This window comes from Erinaceus europaeus, chromosome 4, assembly GCF_950295315.1.
Source record: "Erinaceus europaeus chromosome 4, mEriEur2.1, whole genome shotgun sequence".
Lineage (NCBI taxonomy): Eukaryota > Metazoa > Chordata > Mammalia > Eulipotyphla > Erinaceidae > Erinaceus > Erinaceus europaeus.
Window position 1 is genome coordinate 56289835 of NC_080165.1, and position 19837 is coordinate 56309671.

Consider the following 19837-nt stretch of genomic DNA (forward strand, 5'->3'; position numbering starts at 1 on the left):
TGCTGTTACCTTTTCTGATGTATGACATTCTCACAGGAGTGAAGTGGTATCTCGTTGTTGTCTTGATTTGCATTTCCCTGACAATCAGAGACTTGGAGCATTTTTTCATGTGTTTCTCAGCCTTTTGGATCTCTTCTGTGGTGAATATTCTGTCCAAGTCCTCCCCCCATTTTTGGATGGGGTTATTTGTTGTCTTGTAGAGTTTGGCAAGCTCTTTATATATGTTGGTTATTAAACTCTTATCTGATGTATGGTATGTAAAGATCTTCTCCCATTCTGTGAGGGGTCTCTTGATTTGGGTAGTGGTTTCTTTTGCTGTGCAGAAGCTTTTTAATTTGATGTAGTCCCATAGGTTTATACTTGCCTTAGTCTTCTTTGTAATTGGGTTCGTTTCATTGAAGATGTCTTTGAAATTTATGCAGAAAAGAGTTCTGCCAATATTTTCCTCTAAGTATCTGATAGTTTGTGGTCTAACATCCAAGTCCTTGATCCACTTGGAATTTACTTTTGTATTTGGTGAAATACAGTGATTCAGTTTCATTCTTCTGCATGTTTCAACCCATTGTTTCCAACACCATTTGTTGAAGATACTCTGCTTTCCCCATGTAATAGTCTGGGCCCCTTTGTCAAAGATTAGATGTCCATACGTGTGGGGCCTCATTTCTGGGCTCTCAATTCTATTCCACTGGTCAGTGTGTCTGTTCATGTTCCAGTACTAAGCAGTTTTGATGACAATGGCCCTATAATACAATTTGATCTGGGAGTGTGATGCCTCCAGTTCTGTTCTTTTTTCTCAAGACTGTTTTGGCAATTCTATGTCTTTTCTAGTTCCAAGAATCTTTAACTTCTAAATTTAAGCTATTTTCACTTACTGTAGTATGTTTCTATTATCACAAATCTATAGTGTTATTTTTCTCTTTATTCTTTCAATTGATTTATATTAAATTGATTAAATGTTTAATAACCTCTAATTTACCTAGTTTGATTTAGGAATTTTAATTCTACTAATGTCACTACACTTTTAATATGACTACCTAATTTAGTTAGCAACATCTGAAATTATTATGTCTACAAAACCCTACATTGAAAAGCCAGTATTTCCTAAAACCACTAGATGGCATCAAACTCAAGTGGATGTTGCTTTCACATGGCACCAAAGAAACAAAGGAACAACCTGCTTTATATCTTACTGCCTTTCAGACACCAACATGCAGACCCTCTTTCAGGATGACACCATCCTGACTTCCCTGGACAGACAACCCCACCAGTGTGTCACAGAATCTCACCTCTCCAAAGCCCTAGCCCACTAAGGAAAGAGAAACAGGCTGGGCGTGTGAATCGGCCTGCCAACATCTATTTTCAACAGAGAAGCAATTACAGAAGCCAGACCTTCTACTTTCTGCACCCATAGGAAATTTTGGTCCAAACTCCCAGAGGGATAAAAAATAGGGAAGCTTCTACTGGAGGGAATGAGACATGAAACCCTGATGTTGGGAACTGTGTTATCTTTCAATCTTGTTAATCATTATTAAACCACTAATAAAAATTATGTTTCTTATTATATTTGTCATCTTTTTTATTTATATAATGGAATTATTGACAAGACCATAGGATAAGAGGAGTAGAATTCCACACAATTCCCACAGCCAGAACTCCATATTCCATCCCCTCCCCTTCCTGTTCTTTATCCCTCTAGGAGTTTCTTTATCCCTCTAGGAGTATGGACCCAGGATCATTATGAGGTGCAGAAGGTAGAAGGTCTGGCTTCTGGAATTGCTTCCCCACTGTAAATGGAAATACTCCCAGCCTGACTCTCTTTCCTTAGAGGGTCAAGGCTCTGGGGAGGCGGAGCTCCAAGACACATTGGTGGGGTCATCTGTCCAGGGAAATCCGGTGGCATCATGGTAGTCTGGAACCTGGTGGCTGAAAAAGAGTTAGGATATAAAGCATAACACACTGTTGACTAATCATGAACCTAAAAGCAAGAATATTGCAGATGAGATTTGGGGTGTCCATTTTGGAAAAAGCTAGTAGGTCTATCTTTGGTAGATTCCAAGGGGCCCATGATATTACTAGTTTTTGCATAAGTCTGACAGCTAACATGCAGGTGGACCCAAGGTCTTGTCTGAGGAGATGTTGTCATAGTTGGAAAGGACTAGAAAGCTGGATCAAGGAAGAGTAGCTCCCAAATAATGGGGAAAGTCTATAAATATTTTTAACTATAAATTCCATTGATTTAATCTGGGGCCCATATTCAGCACAGGAGCCTATGTAACCTCTGAATCCCTGTAGGTCTGAGCTCATATTCTGTGATCATGGCTAGAAACATTCTAAGATGCACTAATTTCAGGACCCATCTTCCTCAAGTGGTAGAGGATTTTGATGCAACCTCCCTTCCAAGAATGGGGCCATCCCTACCATTGTTGATCCCCATGAAGGGCAAAGTCCTACAGGGGCCCACAAAGGGGTCCATTATGTTGTTCCTGATGGAGATAACCAGTGACAGTGGAGAGAGGGATCTGTTAGAGGTCTAAGTCCATCATGTCTGTGTGGGAATTCCAGGACTCCCTGACTAGGACCCCAGATGATGAGGTAGCCTGGTAGTGACCAAAGAACTATTAAAGTATGCTGGTCTCTTGCCCTTATCCAGCTTTTGTAGTCCTTACTTGGTCTGAGAAGGTAAGCTTTGAAGTGATTGAGAGAAGTGAAATATGAAATAAGTGAGGTGAGGAGGGCATCTAGGTCTAAGTAGAAACTATTTGATTAGGTACTTTATAGAAACAACTGGTGGCATCACTTTATAAGATACAGCTATATATAACATTAAAGGACATTATGGAGAGGTCTTGTATGATACAGCAAATCCTAACAGTGGGATTTTCAAAGTTAACCCAATTACCAAACAATTTGGTTATAGCCTTCTTAACCCTAAAACAGCAGGAACCTTCCCTTTTCTCTACAAAACTCCTATTTCTTCCAGTCCTGGAACCACTGGGTTGGGCTCACTTTCCTACCAATTGGTTCTCTCAATTCCTACCAATTGATATTGCATCTTCTGGTCTCAACCTAATCAATGCAATCAGTTCCACCTCGAGATGTTTAACTGCAGATTGTGTCCAGAGACGTCAAGCATGGAATGTCAACCCTACAGCTTTATTACTCTGGTGAGACCATTTCCAGCTCCTAGGACTCCTTAATTCCATTTCAAGTTGTGCACTTCCTAACAAAACCTCAAAACCTAGATATATAAACCAGGGCCCATGAGATAGGGTATACATACACATGTATCCACAAATCAGTGGAAAATATATACCTTAAAGCAAAAGTGCACAATAGTTTCCAATGAGTCAACAAATGCAGCAAGCAAGTAGAAAGACCCAAAAAAAAATTTAAGGCAGAAAAAAATCATTCTGACAGCCTCAGAAAGATTATGTTCATTTTCAAAAAAAAAGGGGGGGGACAAAAACCTAGAGAAGATTTTTGTTTTTCTTATTCCCTAATCCTTCCCCCAAAATTTTGACAGCTAGGATATTATTCTTGATTCACAATGTAATTTCAAGTAGCTTCCCCACTAGAATGGAGCAGAAATGATCTGAAACTACCTCTAGGCTGTTTCTGCATTTGGTAGGGCAGTTGCTGTGTGGGTTACTTTGGGATCCAAAGAATTTCACTGAATACCATAAAATTCTTCCTGTCCACTTATATCTTCCTTTGCAAAGAGTAAAATGTGACTGAGTGGGAAAATAATGAAGATAGATGACAATAATAAGGAGAAAAATAAGGAGTGGGAAAATGACTTGAAGAAATAGGAGGTGGATAAAAAGAAGAAATTTTCTGGAGGAAATCAGCATTATTAATTGTAAGGGCACTCATAATGATGTGTCTGTCTGGGACCAATCTTCTGTGTCCCTGGCATAAGATTCACCTGGGGATTTCCAAGATAGCAAATTTTAGGGCCATTTTAAGGTCCTACGGTCTGCTGTCTTTTCCTATTTGCCCTTCAGGATGTCTGAGTTTTTCTCCTCTCTCACTAAATAATTGTAGTTTCAGGTCAATTTTCCCCTCTGTAAAATAAGCTTTGAACTGCTAAAGCCTTCCAGGCTTAAAGCTTTACAACTGTATGATAGTACTGAGGATGTCAAAATTTTAGCAAAACATCTCGCATCAGATAGTTTCATAAAGTTGGAAAGTTATTGGTCCAGTTTTATAAGCAGAGAAAGGGACATTTGGCATAGGAAGAGAAGGAGTCAGGACAGCCTTCTCTGTCTCTCTCTCTCTCCAAATGTGTATTTCACCTCAGTAGCATCTATAAACAGGTCTGGTACAGCAGGGCAGCAGCAGGATAGAGCAAAGTTTCAGCTTTATGAGAAGTTCCCTGCTCTCATCCAACCCTGCTCCAATAGCTGCCAGCCAGAGGGGAATCCAAAACAGTAGTTCCGGTTAGCTCATTGTTGGCACTGGGAAGTACATGTTATTTCTAGGAATGTGAAAGTTTCTCTTTCCTTGAACAGCAACTATCAAAGGTTAAGTTCCTCCAAGTAACTGGTACTAACTACAGCCTTGGATGTTCAGTGTTGATGTATACAGAGAAGATTAAGGACCTTGGAGGGAAATCTGTCCATTTATTCAACAGGCACATATGCACTGCCTGCCAGGCTACACATAGGAAGCTTGATAATATATATGATACGGCTGTCCCACCAGGAGTTCCTGGAAAGGGCACTTTCTCCAGACGGAATAGAGAGTGGAGGGTAGATAGCATAATGGTTATGCAAAGAGACTCTCATGCTTGAGGCTTCAAAGTCCCAGGTTCAATCCCCCGCACCACCATAAGCCAGAGCTGACCAGTGGTCTGGTTAAAAAAAAAAAATGCAGAGAATGCCAAGGAACACTACATGCAAAGATACAAAGGGCTAGATCTTTGTTATAGCTGCAACTTAATGTCCCTGGAAAGAGGAGACAACCCAGTTGGAAAATGTTGTATGCTCTGAAGAAGATCTGAGTAAAAAGGGACAACAAGCACTTGGAGAATTCTGCAGAAGTGTTTCCACCCCCTGTGCCTTCTAGAAAGAGATGTGTCTTTGTGGAAAGTGGCTAGAAGAGGTGAACCAATGATAGGGAGCCTCTGTATAGAGTTGAGATCATCCAGACTATAAACAGAAGTTATAACAACAGGACTGGACAGAAGATAATGTAGCAGTTGTTCTATGCCAAAAGTAAGAGGGCTTTCCTTGGCCTGATTATGACTGAGAGGTTATGAAGACAGGACACACTATAGTTGATTCATTAAGAGTGTGAACTCTGGGGTCAGACCTGGGTTCAACTCCAACTCCAGGTCTGTGTAACACTGAGGATGTTATTAAATCTCTGTGAGAAGAGTTTCCTCATCTATAAAATGGAGATAATAACCAACCACTTTTCCTTATGTATCAGTGCTATTTATTATAATAATAAAATATGTTATTTAACTATATTTATTAAGCTTCTATATACAATATGCCACTCAGTACCAAGCAAAGTTCTGTTTATCAAGGAAACAAGGTTCCTGCACACAGACAGCCCTCTAGCTCCCCCAAAATCCCATGCACACATGGTCCTTCAGCTCCAAAGAAACTTACAGTAGGAGCTACCATCAATCATGAAGATGGGCACAAGAAGGGTCCAGAGCCCCCAGACCCTTAGTCTTTCAGATGCTGCTGCACCAAATGGGAATAGAGGTCCTGGCCCTCCCTGAGCTGGGCTTGTTGCTGCAGCTCTCCCTGCTTGAGCACCAGAATCTGGTCAGCTCTCTGAATCGTCTGCAGCCTGTGCGCGATCACCAGTACCGTTCGGTCTCCACGGGACTTCCAGTCCTGCAACTGAAGGATGATATCAGAAAAGTCAGAAAAGGATGTACACCACATCCCAGCTCCTGTGGGGAGTTGAAATGTGGCTTAGGGTCAAGGAGGCAGGAGACACAAGATGGCGGAAAGAGTGGACATTAGGGTCTGCACTGCCCTTCTGTTCTGTTATTGGCAGAGGGCAGGCTGACCAGTACTGGAGGGTCCCCACTGCCATAGGAATGTCCTGACACTCCTGTTCCATTCTCCAGCCCTAAGAAGCCAAAGACAGTTTCCACTAGTGAGCCACTCATCCACCCATGCATGGCCAGGCTGATTCTAGTCTTGTCCTTCAAACATAGCCCCTCAGGTTCCACTGGCCTCTGGTCCTCCCACCTCAGTACTCACAGCTTGCTCGCACTGGACGTCCAGGGCACTGGTGGCTTCATCCAGGATGAGGATTCGGGGTTCCCGCACAAGGGCCCGGGCAATGGCCAGACATTGTTTCTGTCCCACAGCCAACTGTCCCCCTTTCTCACCTACATCTGAGGAAACCAGAGAATAGCGTTCCTCAGACACAAGTGATCAAGGCAAGGCCCAGTCCACCAGCAGGACAACACATAACAGGTGTTTCTACTGGCACCAGGTAGGAGGTTTGAGAACTGAATATAGTGAAAATATTGCTCTGTAGCCTCTCTGCTGGAATAAAGACTCCTGAGCAGGGCTGGTGGCAGCTGGAGAGTTCGTGGTGTGGGGAAAGGAGAAGTGGGAGCCAAGCAAAGAGCAAGGGAACAGCAACTATCAAATTACAAGGACACAACCCTCTCCCCAAGAGTAAGCTTGAGCTTTCCTCCGACTGAAATTACCTGTGTAGAGTCCATGCTCCATTTCTTTTATGAATTCATCGGCTTTGGCAGCCTGAGCGGCCACCATCACCTGCTCGTCACTGCAGCTCTTCAGCCCATAAGCAATGTTGTCCCTCACAGAACCCGAGAACAGCACTGGCTCCTGCCCAACCACAGTCACCTGTGCAGAGGTGGAAGCAGAGGGCTCCTTGTGTGTTAAGCCCCACAGTTGGGGTCCTCCTCACCTACACCCCTAAGACTCCTAATGGGGCCATGTGGTGGCAAACCCAGCTGAGTGCCCACATTATCATACATTTAGACTCAAGTTCAAGTCCCTGGTCCCCACCTGCAGGGAGAAAGTTTCATGTGTAATGAGGCAGTGCTGCAGGTATCTCTCTTTCTCTCATTATATGACTCCCCCTTCCCTCTAGATTTCTCTGTCTCTATTCAAAAAAATATTTGATATACATTCCTGGTGTTGTGTTTCTTCCCAGGGGTATCCCACGCCCTCTGCACAGGCTGCTCCACTCCTGTCTCCCATCCCTCTTGCTCCTCCCCACCCACCTGTTGGTGCAGGTAGTAGTGCTCATAGTGGGAAATGGGCTCCCCATCCAGCAGCAGCTTCCCTGATGTGGGCTGGTACAGATTCTGCAGCAGGGCAGCCACTGTGCTCTTCCCAGACCCATTGGGCCCCACCAGGGCCGTCATCTGACCAGGATGGAGGGTAAATGTCAGCCCCTAGTAAAGCCAGGAAAGAGTTAGGGGCCAGCATCCTCTCCCAAAGACCCCACCTCTTCCCTTTATACTAGCATCTCAGAGGCAAGTGATCTCCATGCCATGCTGGCTGGTCAGGCACAAGCAGCAGGGAATGAGGGGTCCAGATGTCCCCGGGGTGTCTTGCAGGCACCTTGAGCACAGGCTGGTCAGGGCGGTTGGGATATGCAAAGGAGACATCTTGGAACTCCACAAGCCCCTGCAGAGTGGGGGGAGCCAGCGTCCCTGGTGGAGGCAGGTTTGGCTTTCTGTCCAGGTAATGAAACACCTTCTCTGCAGCTCCCACACTGCTCACCATGTTCCCACATATGTACACCAGGGTCTGGGGAACAGGAGTGCAGAGGTTAGCTGATCAAACATATCTCCACCAAGACAACTTTCCAGCTCCTCACACACTCCCCCCCGCAACACTCCACCCTAGTCAGTTTCTCCTTCCCTCTTCAAAAAAAAAAAAAAAAAAACTTCTATTTTGAAATGTATGGTTTGGATGGAATTTAAAATTAGCACTAGTCCCCGTATTCCAATGAAATGAAAAGGCAGAGGTCATGCTTCGCCCACACAAGTTGCTTCAAGCCCCAAGCCTTTTCAGTCACTATTTTGTATAACATGTGCTCAGTTCTATCCTACCTGAAGGGACGAGAACACTTTAAAAGCAGGCACTGTGCCTATCAACTTTGTAATCACCAGAGTACCCTGCACAGGTCTCCACATAAGATCTTTAGTAAGTGTCTGCAATGGCTGTTGGGTCCAAGGCGAAGTCACTAATTTCACAAACTAGTAAATATAACTATATAAATATAAAAAGAACTTGTCTTTCCTCTCAAATCATACCAATGGTAGATATAGGGAAGTCTCCCTTCCTAGAAATATGCCAGCTAATGAAGAAATGGCAGAGCGTCACATTTTTTTTCTAAACCTGATAATTTAATGGATCTTATATAGTGCACATCATTTGCTGGCATCACCACAAACATATAAAAAAGAAAAATGTGATATGTAGGGAGTCAGGCAGTAGCACAGCAGGTTAAAAACAAGTGGCACAAAGTGTAAGGATCGGCATAAGGATCCCAGTTTGAGCCCCCAGCTTCCCACCTGCAGGGGAGTCGCTTCACAGGCGGTGAAGCAGGTCTGCGGGTGTCTGTCTTCTCCCCCTCTGTCTTTCCTTCCTCTCTCCATTTCTCTCTGTCCTATCTAATAATGATGACATTAACAACAATAACAATAATAACTACAACAACAATAAAAAAAACAGCAAGGGCAACAAAATAAATAAATATAAAAAAAGAAAAAGTAAAGAAAAAAATGTGATATGTACACTTCCATTAATGTGTAACTGAGACAACCAGAAACTTAACCACTACTGTATCTGGTGAACTTTAGGGGTCACTGTTAATTCTATAGGCTTTGTGGTTATATATTCTTATGCTTGTGTTTTAAATATACATACTGAAATATATCCAAATGAAACAGTATGGGTTTACTTCAAATAGTATGAGGGAAAGTAGGTGGAGATGGAGAAGAAACAAAACTGACCATGAGCTGATTACTGTCAAAGCAGGTGATGGATACATGCAACTTTGTTAGTCTATCCTTATTTTTCCCCCATGTATAAAGTTCACCCTAACAAAATGAGCTAAGTTTCTGTTTCATTTTGTATTTTTAAAAGAGAACAAAAAAGCCTAAGACCTAGACTGGGAGGTGGGGGGGGACAGTATACACCAAGACTCCAGACTCACTTGCACATAGCGGCCCACATCTTCCTGGTAGAGCACAAAAGAGAGCAGCCCGCCCCTGGTGAGGTCCCCAGACAGGATCTGCTGCAGCCCACAGTTCAGCATCAGCACCTGCACTCCCAAGTACAGACTCTGGAAGAGAGAAGAAAAGCAAAGCTGACAAAGAGTCTCCCCCTGCTTGCCCTGGTCTGCCTCACTAACAATGAGCAGCAGAGACCCCAGAAGCAGCTGCAGGCTTCCCCTGCCCCTTCTCCGGACACCTCCCCAGCCACTCAGCCTTCTCACCCTCCTTATGAGCAAGTAGAGAGCTCGTTCCAGATCTCTTCGCCACCACAGCTGACGGCATCGTTCAAGGGCCTCCTTATAGCGACACACCTCCTGCTCCTCAGCTCCAAAACTGCGCACAGTCTTCAGCCCTCCGACTGCTTCCCGCACTACATGGCCTGCCTTTGCCACTGCATCCTGGATCTCCAGAAGCACTGCCTGGAAAAGAGGGGCGCAGAGGATGGAAGACGCTGATGGGGCAAAAGACGGCAAATCTCCATGTCTCATGCCAGTCCTCCAGATCTCCCCCCAGTACGCGTAAAACTATTCTCCCCTGGGAGTCCCTGACTTTTGCGTATACCTGACGGCGGACATTGTACACTTTCTCGGCCGCTATTGTGAGAGGCAGGTCTAGCAGAGAGAGGAGGGTGAGCCGAGGTGACAGGCTGAGCATGAAGCTGTACAGCCCCACCACTTTCACCAGGCTTCGCAGGAGTATGTTGGCATTCAGAGAGAGCCAGTTACTCATCAGGGTGGTATCTGAGTTCAGCCGTGAATTCAGCTCCCCTGGAGGAGACAGAGCAGATGAGAAAACCACATTTATTGCAAAACACCCTAAAACTCTCTCCTGCCCATCCCTCTTACACAGCTCCCTCCTTTGAATGTGCCATGTGCCATGTGCCATGACCACGGGGGCTGGCTCGCCACCATGTCCCAAACACAGAAAGGCCACACCAGACACTGGTGCCATGGATTCAGAAAGAAACAGTGTGTGTGGAGGGAGGGAAACAAAGGGGGCAAGGACTGTCTGGGGGCATCCCAGACCTGGGCTCAAGGTCCTACCTGTCTTAGTCTCCTGGAAGAAACCGAGGTCCTGGCGCAGAAGGGAGGAGAAGAGTAGCTCCCGGATACGCAAGTTGACTCTGGACATGGCCAAGAGAAAGAAGCTTCCTCGGCAGCCAGCAGACAGTGAGCTGTCAAGGAGAAAGAGGTCAGATGGTGGATGAAGGGGAAAGAGATGCAGAGAGTAAGGGAATAGGTGGAAGAAGTAGAAGAGAAAGCGTGGAATAAAATGAAATACAAGGCACAGAAAGTATATCAGAAGAGGCAGAGAGCAGTAAGAGATAAGGAGAGAGATATAAGGGTGGGAAATAAACAGGAAGAAAACACAAAACATGAGATGAGAAAACCAGATGGTAAGCTAGATGTAGGGAGAAAAATCACAACACAAAATATATCAAGAAGACTGCTAGAGTGGGGCTGGGCAGTGGTGCACCTGGTAGAGCACACATTACCATGTATAAGGACCCAGGTTCAAACCCCCTACCCCCCATATACGGGGGAAGTTTCATGAGCAGTAAAACAGTACTACAGCACTCATGTGTGCTCACTCTCTCACTCTCTCTCTCTCTCTCTCCTCCCTTTCTCCCCCCTTTTCCTCTCCCTCTCTCCCTCCTTCCCTCTCTATCTCCTCTCCCCTCTCAATTTCTCTGTCCTATCAAATAAAAGATGGAAATAGAAAGATAAATGGCCCTGGGTGCAGTGGATTCATTGTACAGGCACCAAGCCCCATAGATAACACTAATAAAAATAATAATATTTTAAGAGTATTGATATAATTCTCCATGTGCTAGATACAGGTAAGTAATACAACAGAAGTTTAAAAAATAAATAAGAGTAGGAAGTCGGGCAGTAGCACACTGGATTAAGTGCATGTGGAGCAAAAATAAAAAAGAGTGTAAAAAAGAAATAACCAAGGGGCCAGGTGGTGGCACACCTGGTTGAGCGCACATGTTACAGTGTGCAAGGACCCAGGTTCGAGCCCCCAGCCCCCACCTGCAGGGGGAAAGCTTTGCGAGTGGTGAAGCAGTGCTGCAGGTGTCTCTCTGTCTCTCTATCTCACCCTTCCTTCTCGATTTCTGACTGTCTCTATCAAATAAATAAATAAAGATAATTTTTAAAAATAAAAAAAATAACCAATGATTTGCTTCTGACCTGACCTCCCTCAGAACTATCCTTCCAGGCTTCCCCTCTGTCTTGAACCCTTTTTCCCCATCCCCAAAATCTGTATTCCAGAAGTTCACACATGAATTCCCTGCTCTCCCACTTTCTAAGAGAGTCCTAGATTGTTCTCCATCTCAATTGTCTCTGGAGTTGAAGAATTCTTCTTAATCAATTTATTGTAAAACAATGAAATTTAACCAAAAAATGTGAAAGCATACAAGCAAGTACTTACAAAATATGAATTGCTAATACAAACCTAGTTGCTATGACTGGGGAGCTGTTGTGATATGCAGATGTAAGTTGATGAAGGTTTGAATTTTTTAAGTTTCTTTTTTATATTTATTTATTTATTTATTCCTTTTTGTTTCCCTTGTTTAATTCTTGTAGTTAATTGTTGTTGTTGTTGTTGTTACTGATGTCATCATTGTTGGATAGGACAGAGAGAAATGGAGAGAGGAGGGAAGACAGGGAAAGAGAAAGATAGACACCTGCAGACCTGCTTCACTGCTTGTGAAGTGACTCCCCTGCAGGTGGGGAGCTGGGGCTCCAACCAGGATCCTTGTGTCAGCCCTTTGCGCCACATGCGGTTAACCTGCTATGCTACCACCCAAATTTGTTAATCACAATCAAATGGGGTGGGGGAAATAGGAGAAAAATTTTTGAAAACAGGAAATGAGAGGGCAAGAATGTAAGAAAGAAGAGGAGCGAGAGGCAGAGAGAGAGAGGCATCACAGTATAGAAGCTTCCTTCAATGTGAAGGGTGCCAGGCTCAAACTTAAGTCATGCACATGACAAAAGAGCACACTATCCAAGTGAGTTATTTTGCCCATCTCTCTCATTAAAATTCTCATTAGGTCTGGAGAGAGCATTCAGTAGAGAATACACTTAACCATATATGAAGAGCCAGGTTGGGGTCCATGGCCACCAAATGGGAGAATCATTCAAACAGGAAGTTTCAGATGCACTGGAGTGATTCTGTGGTGTCTCTCCCTCCTATCTCTCATCCTCTATTTGGAAAAAGAGTCTACCAGGAGCAGTGAGATCACACAGATATAAGACCCCAAAGAAGCCCTAGCAGGAAAAAAAAACTGTCAGTGGACTAACAGGTTTCTGTAGAAAATGTATTTCAGACAAAAATTTGTTTAAATTCTTTGTACAAGCCTGTTCCCTGTGACTGCCATTTTAATAGAATCTGATCTGTGAGTTACTTTGCATTCCCAATGAACATGTCAATGTTTTTCAATATTTTCTACTTTAAAATCCATTTCATATGCACACAAAATTCTCTTATGAGGATGGCTTTCCAAGCAAACTTAAGAGTGGAAGGTAAGAGGTAAAAAAGAAGAAGGAGGAAGAGGAGGAGGAAGAGGAAAAAAGCAGACCAATAAGGAGGTAGAAATGCCCAGAGACATTACCATTTATACACAAGCTCCTTTTGTATTACAGTCACCTATGTTTGGGTTTGCAATAATAGAATAAGCCCTGAGAATGCTGGATAAATATAGTGAAATAATAAACGATTGAAGTGATACACAAAACAGAGTGGTGAATAAATAAACATGCATTTTCAGTTTAAGCATTTTGTGGGTTTGTGCACAAAAACCATCTGGAAACAGAAGTAAGAAAGTGTGGTCCTTTGTAAAGATGGGAGGCTAGCAAGTGGAACTAATGGCCCATCACCTACCTCACAATGGAGAAGAGAGACATGAAAAAGATGGCACTGGTAAAGGCATCAGGGTCAAAATTGCTGCCCAGGATGTCAATCACACGCCCAGAATAGTGAGGAATTAATGTCTCACCTGAAGGAAACATGAAGAATGTGCTGGTGAATGTGCTGGTTCCAGGGTCTTCTCCCACCCCCAGTTCACAGTGCCATCCCTCACTCACCCAACACAGCCAGAACCAGGAACAAGAAGGCAGCAGTGAGGAAGGGCACGTCTGGCCTGGAGAGCTTCAGCAAACGCCACATCAAGGCTTTGTTGTTCTCCTGGCCCTGCTTGTTCTCCTGGGCTCCTGGGGGGCTCAGCACGGCCCACACCGCCCAGCCGAGCCCTGCAGCCCCGTACCCCAACAGCAGCCAGCTCCAGGGCCCTGAAGCCACTCTGAGCGGAGGTGCAGATAAGGCCCCTGGGACCAGGCCCCTCAGGGAGACAAACAGGGGGGTCACCAGGCAGAATGGGGGCAGCAGTGTCCCCACAAGCCCCAGCAGTCCTCCGAGCTGGAGCAGCCACCACAGGCTTCCAAGTCGCAGAGCACCCTCCAGCCACAGTCCTGGAAGGCCTCCTGGCAGCAGCGCCCCCAGAGTCCCCTGAAGCAGCCAGAGTATGGCCGAGTCAGCCAGCAGCAGGAAGGCCCAAGGTCTCAGATCTGAAAGCTTCATGGTGCTATGTAAGGTAGAAGGTGAAAAATGATAGCAATAGAGTCCGGATCCCAGTACCCACCACTACCTCTCCCCCACCCAACCGGTCCACTGGCTCCACCCTAAAAGTCCCCCTGGTGCCCCACCCAGCTCAACAGCACACCCTCTCCCACCACTCCGCCTCAATAAGACGTCATTTTTAGGGTGAGGGGGTCTTACAAATAAATAAGTAAATAAATGGAAGTGGACGGGGCGGTGGCTCACCTAGTTGAACGCACACTTCACAGTGCGGAAGGATCTGCTTAGAGGCCTGGGTCCCCACCTGCATGGGGGGGAAGCTTCTCAAGCAGTGGAACAGTGCTGCAAACCTCTCTCCCTCTCCCTCTCCCTCTCCCTCTCCCTCTCCCTCTCCCTCTCCCTCTCCCTCTCCCTCTCCCTCCCTTTCTCTCGACCTCCCCCTCCCTTCTCAATTTCTCTCTGTCCTATAATATATATGTATACTTTTTAATTTTTAAGAAGTTCCCTTCCTGTGACCTCCTCCCCGCCCCCCAGCCCGCCCAGCTCCCAGGCCCGGGGGCTCCCTGCCCGGCTTCCCTTCCCCGCAGCACCTTCCCGGGTCCCCTTGCGGGCGGTGGACTAGGAGTCGCCGCCATGAGTGCTCCAGGATCCCCTTCGCTAGGACTCACCCGGGCGGCTAGGAGAGCTCTGCTTCCAGAGCAGGCGTCTGGGCTGGGAAATGCCTTCCCGCTCTCTCAGTTCAATCCCCTTTCCCTCCGCCCGAGATCAGCCTCTGGCCAGGCGCGGGCTCCCCGGCTTTCGCTTTCCCTTCCCCAACGCGTCCTGGTACCGAGCGCCCTAGCCACCGGGGGGCGCTCGAGACCCGCCGACCGCAGCCTGGGCCCAGCAACTCCAGCCAGGTCCCCAGTGTATCACCTACTGCAGCTGTTACACCCTGATAGAAAACCACCATGACTTGTAAAAACTCAGTAAATAAAAGAAAGCTGTTTCAAAGAATGAAGTACTTTGTAATTGGAAAGTCATAGTATTTTCTTATCTCGATCTCTTACTACCCCTCTTCTTCAGTTGTAGGGCCTTGGGGTAAAAATCCCGATTCTGAGTAAGAAAAAGGTCCATTTCTCAGTAGAAGGTCCCAGACTGCTAACCAGGACTTGGTTGGGTTTCTGGTTAAAGGTTTCGAACGGAGATAGCCTTGACGTCCTGTCTTCATCGGACCTTTACAACACAGCACCCTGAGCAGAGCACAGATTCAGAGACTTCTAATTTTTGTACTCTAAATTGCATTGACAGCACCTGCGGCATCAACTGTCTTAATACTGATTATATTAATCTATGCTCTGTAGGTCCTGCCTGAACCAGAGCCTATCTGTGGAACATACAGCTTTTTGTTCTTTGTTTTTTATTTTATTAACCTGAGCACTATTCAGCTCTGGCTCTATCCTGAAGTTCCAGAATGACTCAGAAAAAAAAAAAAATCTCTCTGTGTCTGGCTCATTCTTCTAACCTAGTGGCTTTTTCCTACTATCCCCTTCAGTGAGTCCTTTGTAGCACCACCACCACCCCACGCCACCACACCCCCTTCAGTCATGAAGCTAAACCCTTAATGTCCCGTCTTTCTCCTCAATACTGAATATCTCCAAATTGTTACTTAAAGTAAGTGGTCTCATGTTTATAGTTATCGGATACATCAGGTCAAACTCGCCTCTTTGTAGCATTTCATCCAATTCTATAAGATCAATAGGAGTTGTTCTAGATCTCCCAGACACTAAACCATTAAAAATGAATCACACCGGAGTTTCCAGGATTGCATTCCTAAAGAAAGGACCCTAACCTAAATTAAACTGCAAATAAGTGTTCTCAGACAACAGTTACCAGTCTTCCTGAGGTCCTGGAGACTTAGGTGTGAAAGGAAAACTAAGTCTTTAGCTAAGGGTGTAAGTCTCTCTTCTCAGGAAAAGTCTAACATTATTTCCTGTCACCCACTTCCCACTTCACAGTAACCATAGCTCTAAGTCCGCTCAGTCACAACACAGAGGTATTTATAACCATATTTCATTTATTGTACTTTGTGGGATAACTCAGGAAACTGATATAGAGAGGGTGGGTGCTTGTTGAAATAACACAATAAAGAGTAAGTGATGACTGATTGCATTTCTCCATCTCTAGGCTCAGGTTAGGTTCCTTTTTCTCCTCAAGCATAAGCTGACTCAAGTCCCTGAGATGCCAGGCCTTCCAAGAGGAGGCCTGTCCAGCCACTGTCACTGCCATCACCACCATTACTGACTGGCCTCCTGGTACTTATGCATCAGGTCACTGACATCTGTGCTTTCCACCTTCACCCAGCCATCTTCCTTCATGTGGTACACTGTGGGAAGATAAGAAACAGCACAGAGTTACCTTTGACTTCAGTAAGTCTCTGTTAATAATGTCTTGTAGACAGTGACAATAACAACACATATAGTCAAAGCCCTTTTACCTGGGACATCAATGTCTTTCTTCTGACTCTGAAAACCTCCTCCCTCTCTTGGGAGCCTCCCAATCTCAAATCCCCCTTAGGAAATCACCCACAGGAAGGGTTGGTTCTCACTATTGACAACGCCTCCAGAGTAGCTGTCTCGGTGGGTGGCATGAACAATAGCTCTGCGGCCCAGGTCATAGGCTTCTTCGGGACTAAGATCGTGCTGATAACCACTATCCATGACCCCATAGGCGTAAGTGTTCCCACTACCAGTGGAGAACATATTCCCTGAGAGTCGAGTCCCATTTTCATCCACGTAGTACAGTCCAGGACCCTAAAGGAGACAACAGTGTTCTGGGTTGGAGCTGAAGAATTGTTGGTAACATGCAGGCTACAGTGAGACATTAAAAAAAAAAAAAAAAAAAGGTGCTTTAGTGTCTATTCTTCCCTTCTCACTTCTCTAAGAATATAGAATAAAAACTGAGCTAGGGAGGATGCCTAGTAGTGTTGCCTATGCACGAAGCCATGAGTTCACTTCTAATATGGCATTTATGATAGGAAAAAACCTTGGCTGGCAAGATAATTCACTTAGGTAGTGTTCACTTGCTTTGTGATGGATCTTACCCAGGTTTAATGCTGGCCCCCACCACACTGAAGGACTCATAAATGCTGTGGTGGCTTTCTGTCTCTTTATCTCTGTCTCAGTCTTTCTATCCAAAAGTCATCTTGGAGTAATGAACCCCCAAGTAACAACAAGGGGGGAGAGAAGGAGAGGAAGAGGAAAAGGAGAAAGAAAAGGATAGCTCTTTTATCAAAGGGTCTAAGTTTTGTGAAACACATATTATGGTTCACATCTGAACCAAGATGGAATCAGTGGACCTACTAAAACAGTTCTCTAAGAAGACTCTCTATATTGTCTGATGGTGAGGAAGTAGGAAACAGATCCCTCATCCAGGCTGGGGAGACTTGGTGAATGGAAAGTACTCACCTTCTTGTCCCAGCCACAGATCATACTGCCCATGGAAAGGCCCATGCCCCGGTACTGGCACATCATGTTGGACAACAGCTTGGAGGCTGCAGACACTGAGATACGCTCCCCATTCCGCAGATAGTACAGCCTAGGTGGAGTGAGAACAGGGTGATAGGGGAGAGAACTTAGAGGAGGCAGGAGAAGATTAGCTCTCTATGGTCAATTTATAAGCAAGGAAAAATTGAGGAGATATGCATTTTAAAGGAATGGTTTTATAAAATCTAAGATCAGGCACAAGGAGAACTTTGTAATTTGGGGTACATAGCTACATAAAGAAATCCTAGTAGATGGTACTGTTCTACCAAGCTTGATCATGTTAATTATAGCTGACAAATTGCTGGACTGATTGGCAGGAGCACAGACAGAAATATTTGGAAGAAGTTGGGGGGGTTGCTTATTTGTTTTAATTGGATAGAGATAGAGAAATTGAGAAGGGAGGGGAGATAGAGAAGAAAAGAGACAGAGACACCTGCAGCCTGACTTCACCACTTGTGAAGCTTTCCCCCTGCAGGTGGGAACCAGAGACTTGAGCCCAGGTCCTTGTACACTGTAATGTGTGTGCTTAACCAGGTGCACCACCGCCTGCTCCCCCCTTCTTTTATCAATGAAAGGCTGTTTTGTGAAATACTGTCTTGCACTAAGATGCTATTATCACAGAGAGAAGGGTAAAGACCACCGGTTTGAAGGATTCAGTATCTAGGAGGGACCATGGGATTTGGAAGGGAGATGACAACACTACCTGCATTCCTTGGCCAGCAGACGTTCCCAGAACTGACAGTCTGCAGCACAGCCAGACATGGTGCCAAGCAGATAGGGGTTAATCTCAATCACCTTGTTCATCCTTAAACTGGCTGAAAGAAAATGGAGTTTGGGAAGAGGAAGTATGGCCCTACAGCTCTCCTTAGTTGTCCTAAATCAATATCACCCTCTGCTTTGGTGCAGGTATTAAGCTTCTGCTGAGAAGAGGACCAACTGTTCACACACTCACCAATATAACTCCCAGTAGAGGCCCGAGAATCCACAGCCACAATCACTCCATGCTGGAACTTGAAGGCCAGGGTAGTAGTGCCATGGGCCATCTCAATCTGCACGTTGCTTTCCCCATTCCCATTCAGGGACTGAAAGAAATCGGTGGGCTGATGAGAGAGAAAAGACAAGAGAAAGGGCAATGAAAACTTCTGACACTGGAGACTTCAAGAAAGGGTGTTTTAAGAGATTGGGAGAGAGAAACTGCAGAAATTCTCCAACCAACAAAATATGGAGCAAGTAGTAACCAATCTCTAGTAGGAAGTGACTTGGAGAAAGAAGGAGAAGGGAAGGCATATCACACCACCTTTTCCATTTTCCAGAAGAATGAAAATCAAAGAACATAAATGTGACCATACTTTAATATTTTAAGGTGACTTTAGTGGGAGGTTTCCCCCATTTCTAAGTTCATGAGTGCTCTCAAAATACATTTTAATAAGAATATCTCCTTTTTTGGAACCTCAAGAGTGGGTAACTGAGGCAAGGCTAAAGAATAAAGCTCAGAAGTTGTCCAACAGGCTACACAATCCTTATATGATATGATGGCCTCATAAGATAGGTGTGTGATAGAGCCAGGGCAGCGGAGTCTTCTGTCCCCAGTGGGAGCCCCCATCTCAACTCCCCCTCAGTGCATTTTATAACCTGGGGCGGCCATTCACCCCCCAACTTGGCCCACGTGGCCTCTCCCAGCGGGGCAGTAGACGCTGCTCTCCTGGGCAGTGGCCAGTCCTCCTGGGGCGGCCTGGCGGCAGACCTTCAACCTCCTGCTTCCCGCCTCCCTCCCTCGGGGCTCCCTCGCCCCCCACCCCCACCCCGCCCTGACCTGCATCCCCCGGGGGAGGGCGAGCTCCGGAGAGCACATGGAGAAGCTGTAGTGTCCAGGGTCTGAGCGGAGATCGCTGTCCAGCGCGGGGAGGGCCCAGCTGTCCCGCTGCCCCCGGGGGGCTCCGCACACCTCCAGCAGCGCCATGGTCCGCTGGCACCGCAGGTCTGCCCGCTCTGTTCGCAGAGGAGGAAGCGAAAGCGAAAGCCTGAAAGTCCGCAGCAGCCTCGAGGGGAGGGAACCAGAATCGGTTTTTCCTCCACATCCCCCCAACCCTTTCCGCAAAGAGGCCAGGGTGCGTCTGGAAAGCAGGACTATCATATTGGGGCGCAGGTCTCACTGCCCTGCTCTCACTAGGGCTGGGAAATAAATGGTGGGGACACGCCACCGTCAGAGCAAAGGAAGAGAGCGGGTGGCGCTTCAGAAGCCCCCAGGGCCTGAAAGTGACAGTGAGGGACACGCGGGCCAGGGCATCCTCTGGGAATAGTTGAGGGGCTTGCAGGGGTGATAGCACCTAAGGGCGTGGTCTCGAACAAAAAGCTGGGGGAAAAGAGAGAGAGAACTGGGAGAAGTTTCATGTCGAAGGTGGGAGGATGAGAGTATGGACATCATTTTATAGAAGCAGTAGCAGTATAGGAGTAGGTGGGGGCTCTGAGTCTAGAGGACTGGTCCTCGGAGCAACAG

At 46.0% G+C, this 19837-nt stretch overlaps 2 protein-coding genes across 3 annotated transcripts; both read right to left on the reverse strand.

Moving 5' to 3' along the window:
- Positions 1-3466: 3466 nt before the first annotated feature.
- Positions 3467-14122, reverse strand: TAP2 (transporter 2, ATP binding cassette subfamily B member). 2 transcript variants are annotated; one of them, XM_007527410.3, is made up of 12 exons: positions 14063-14122; positions 13327-13823; positions 13124-13238; positions 10279-10409; positions 9797-10002; positions 9457-9654; positions 9175-9303; positions 7572-7760; positions 7229-7402; positions 6686-6845; positions 6228-6364; positions 3467-5858 (listed from the first exon to the last, which is right to left on the reverse strand). In XM_007527410.3, the coding sequence occupies exons 2-12, from the start codon at positions 13817-13819 to the stop codon at positions 5679-5681; spliced, it is 2112 nt and encodes a 703-aa protein (XP_007527472.1). In that variant the 5' UTR covers positions 13820-13823; positions 14063-14122; the 3' UTR covers positions 3467-5678. The 2 variants fall into 2 exon arrangements, with proteins under 2 accessions (XP_007527472.1, XP_060045549.1); XM_060189566.1 differs by lacking the exon at positions 7572-7760.
- A 1730-nt stretch (positions 14123-15852) lies between these two features.
- On the reverse strand, positions 15853-19508 carry PSMB8 (proteasome 20S subunit beta 8). Its single transcript, XM_007527411.3, has 6 exons — positions 19154-19508; positions 18293-18440; positions 18044-18155; positions 17263-17392; positions 16404-16608; positions 15853-16181 (listed from the first exon to the last, which is right to left on the reverse strand). The coding sequence occupies exons 1-6, from the start codon at positions 19472-19474 to the stop codon at positions 16093-16095; spliced, it is 1005 nt and encodes a 334-aa protein (XP_007527473.2). The 5' UTR covers positions 19475-19508; the 3' UTR covers positions 15853-16092.
- Positions 19509-19837: the final 329 nt, after the last annotated feature.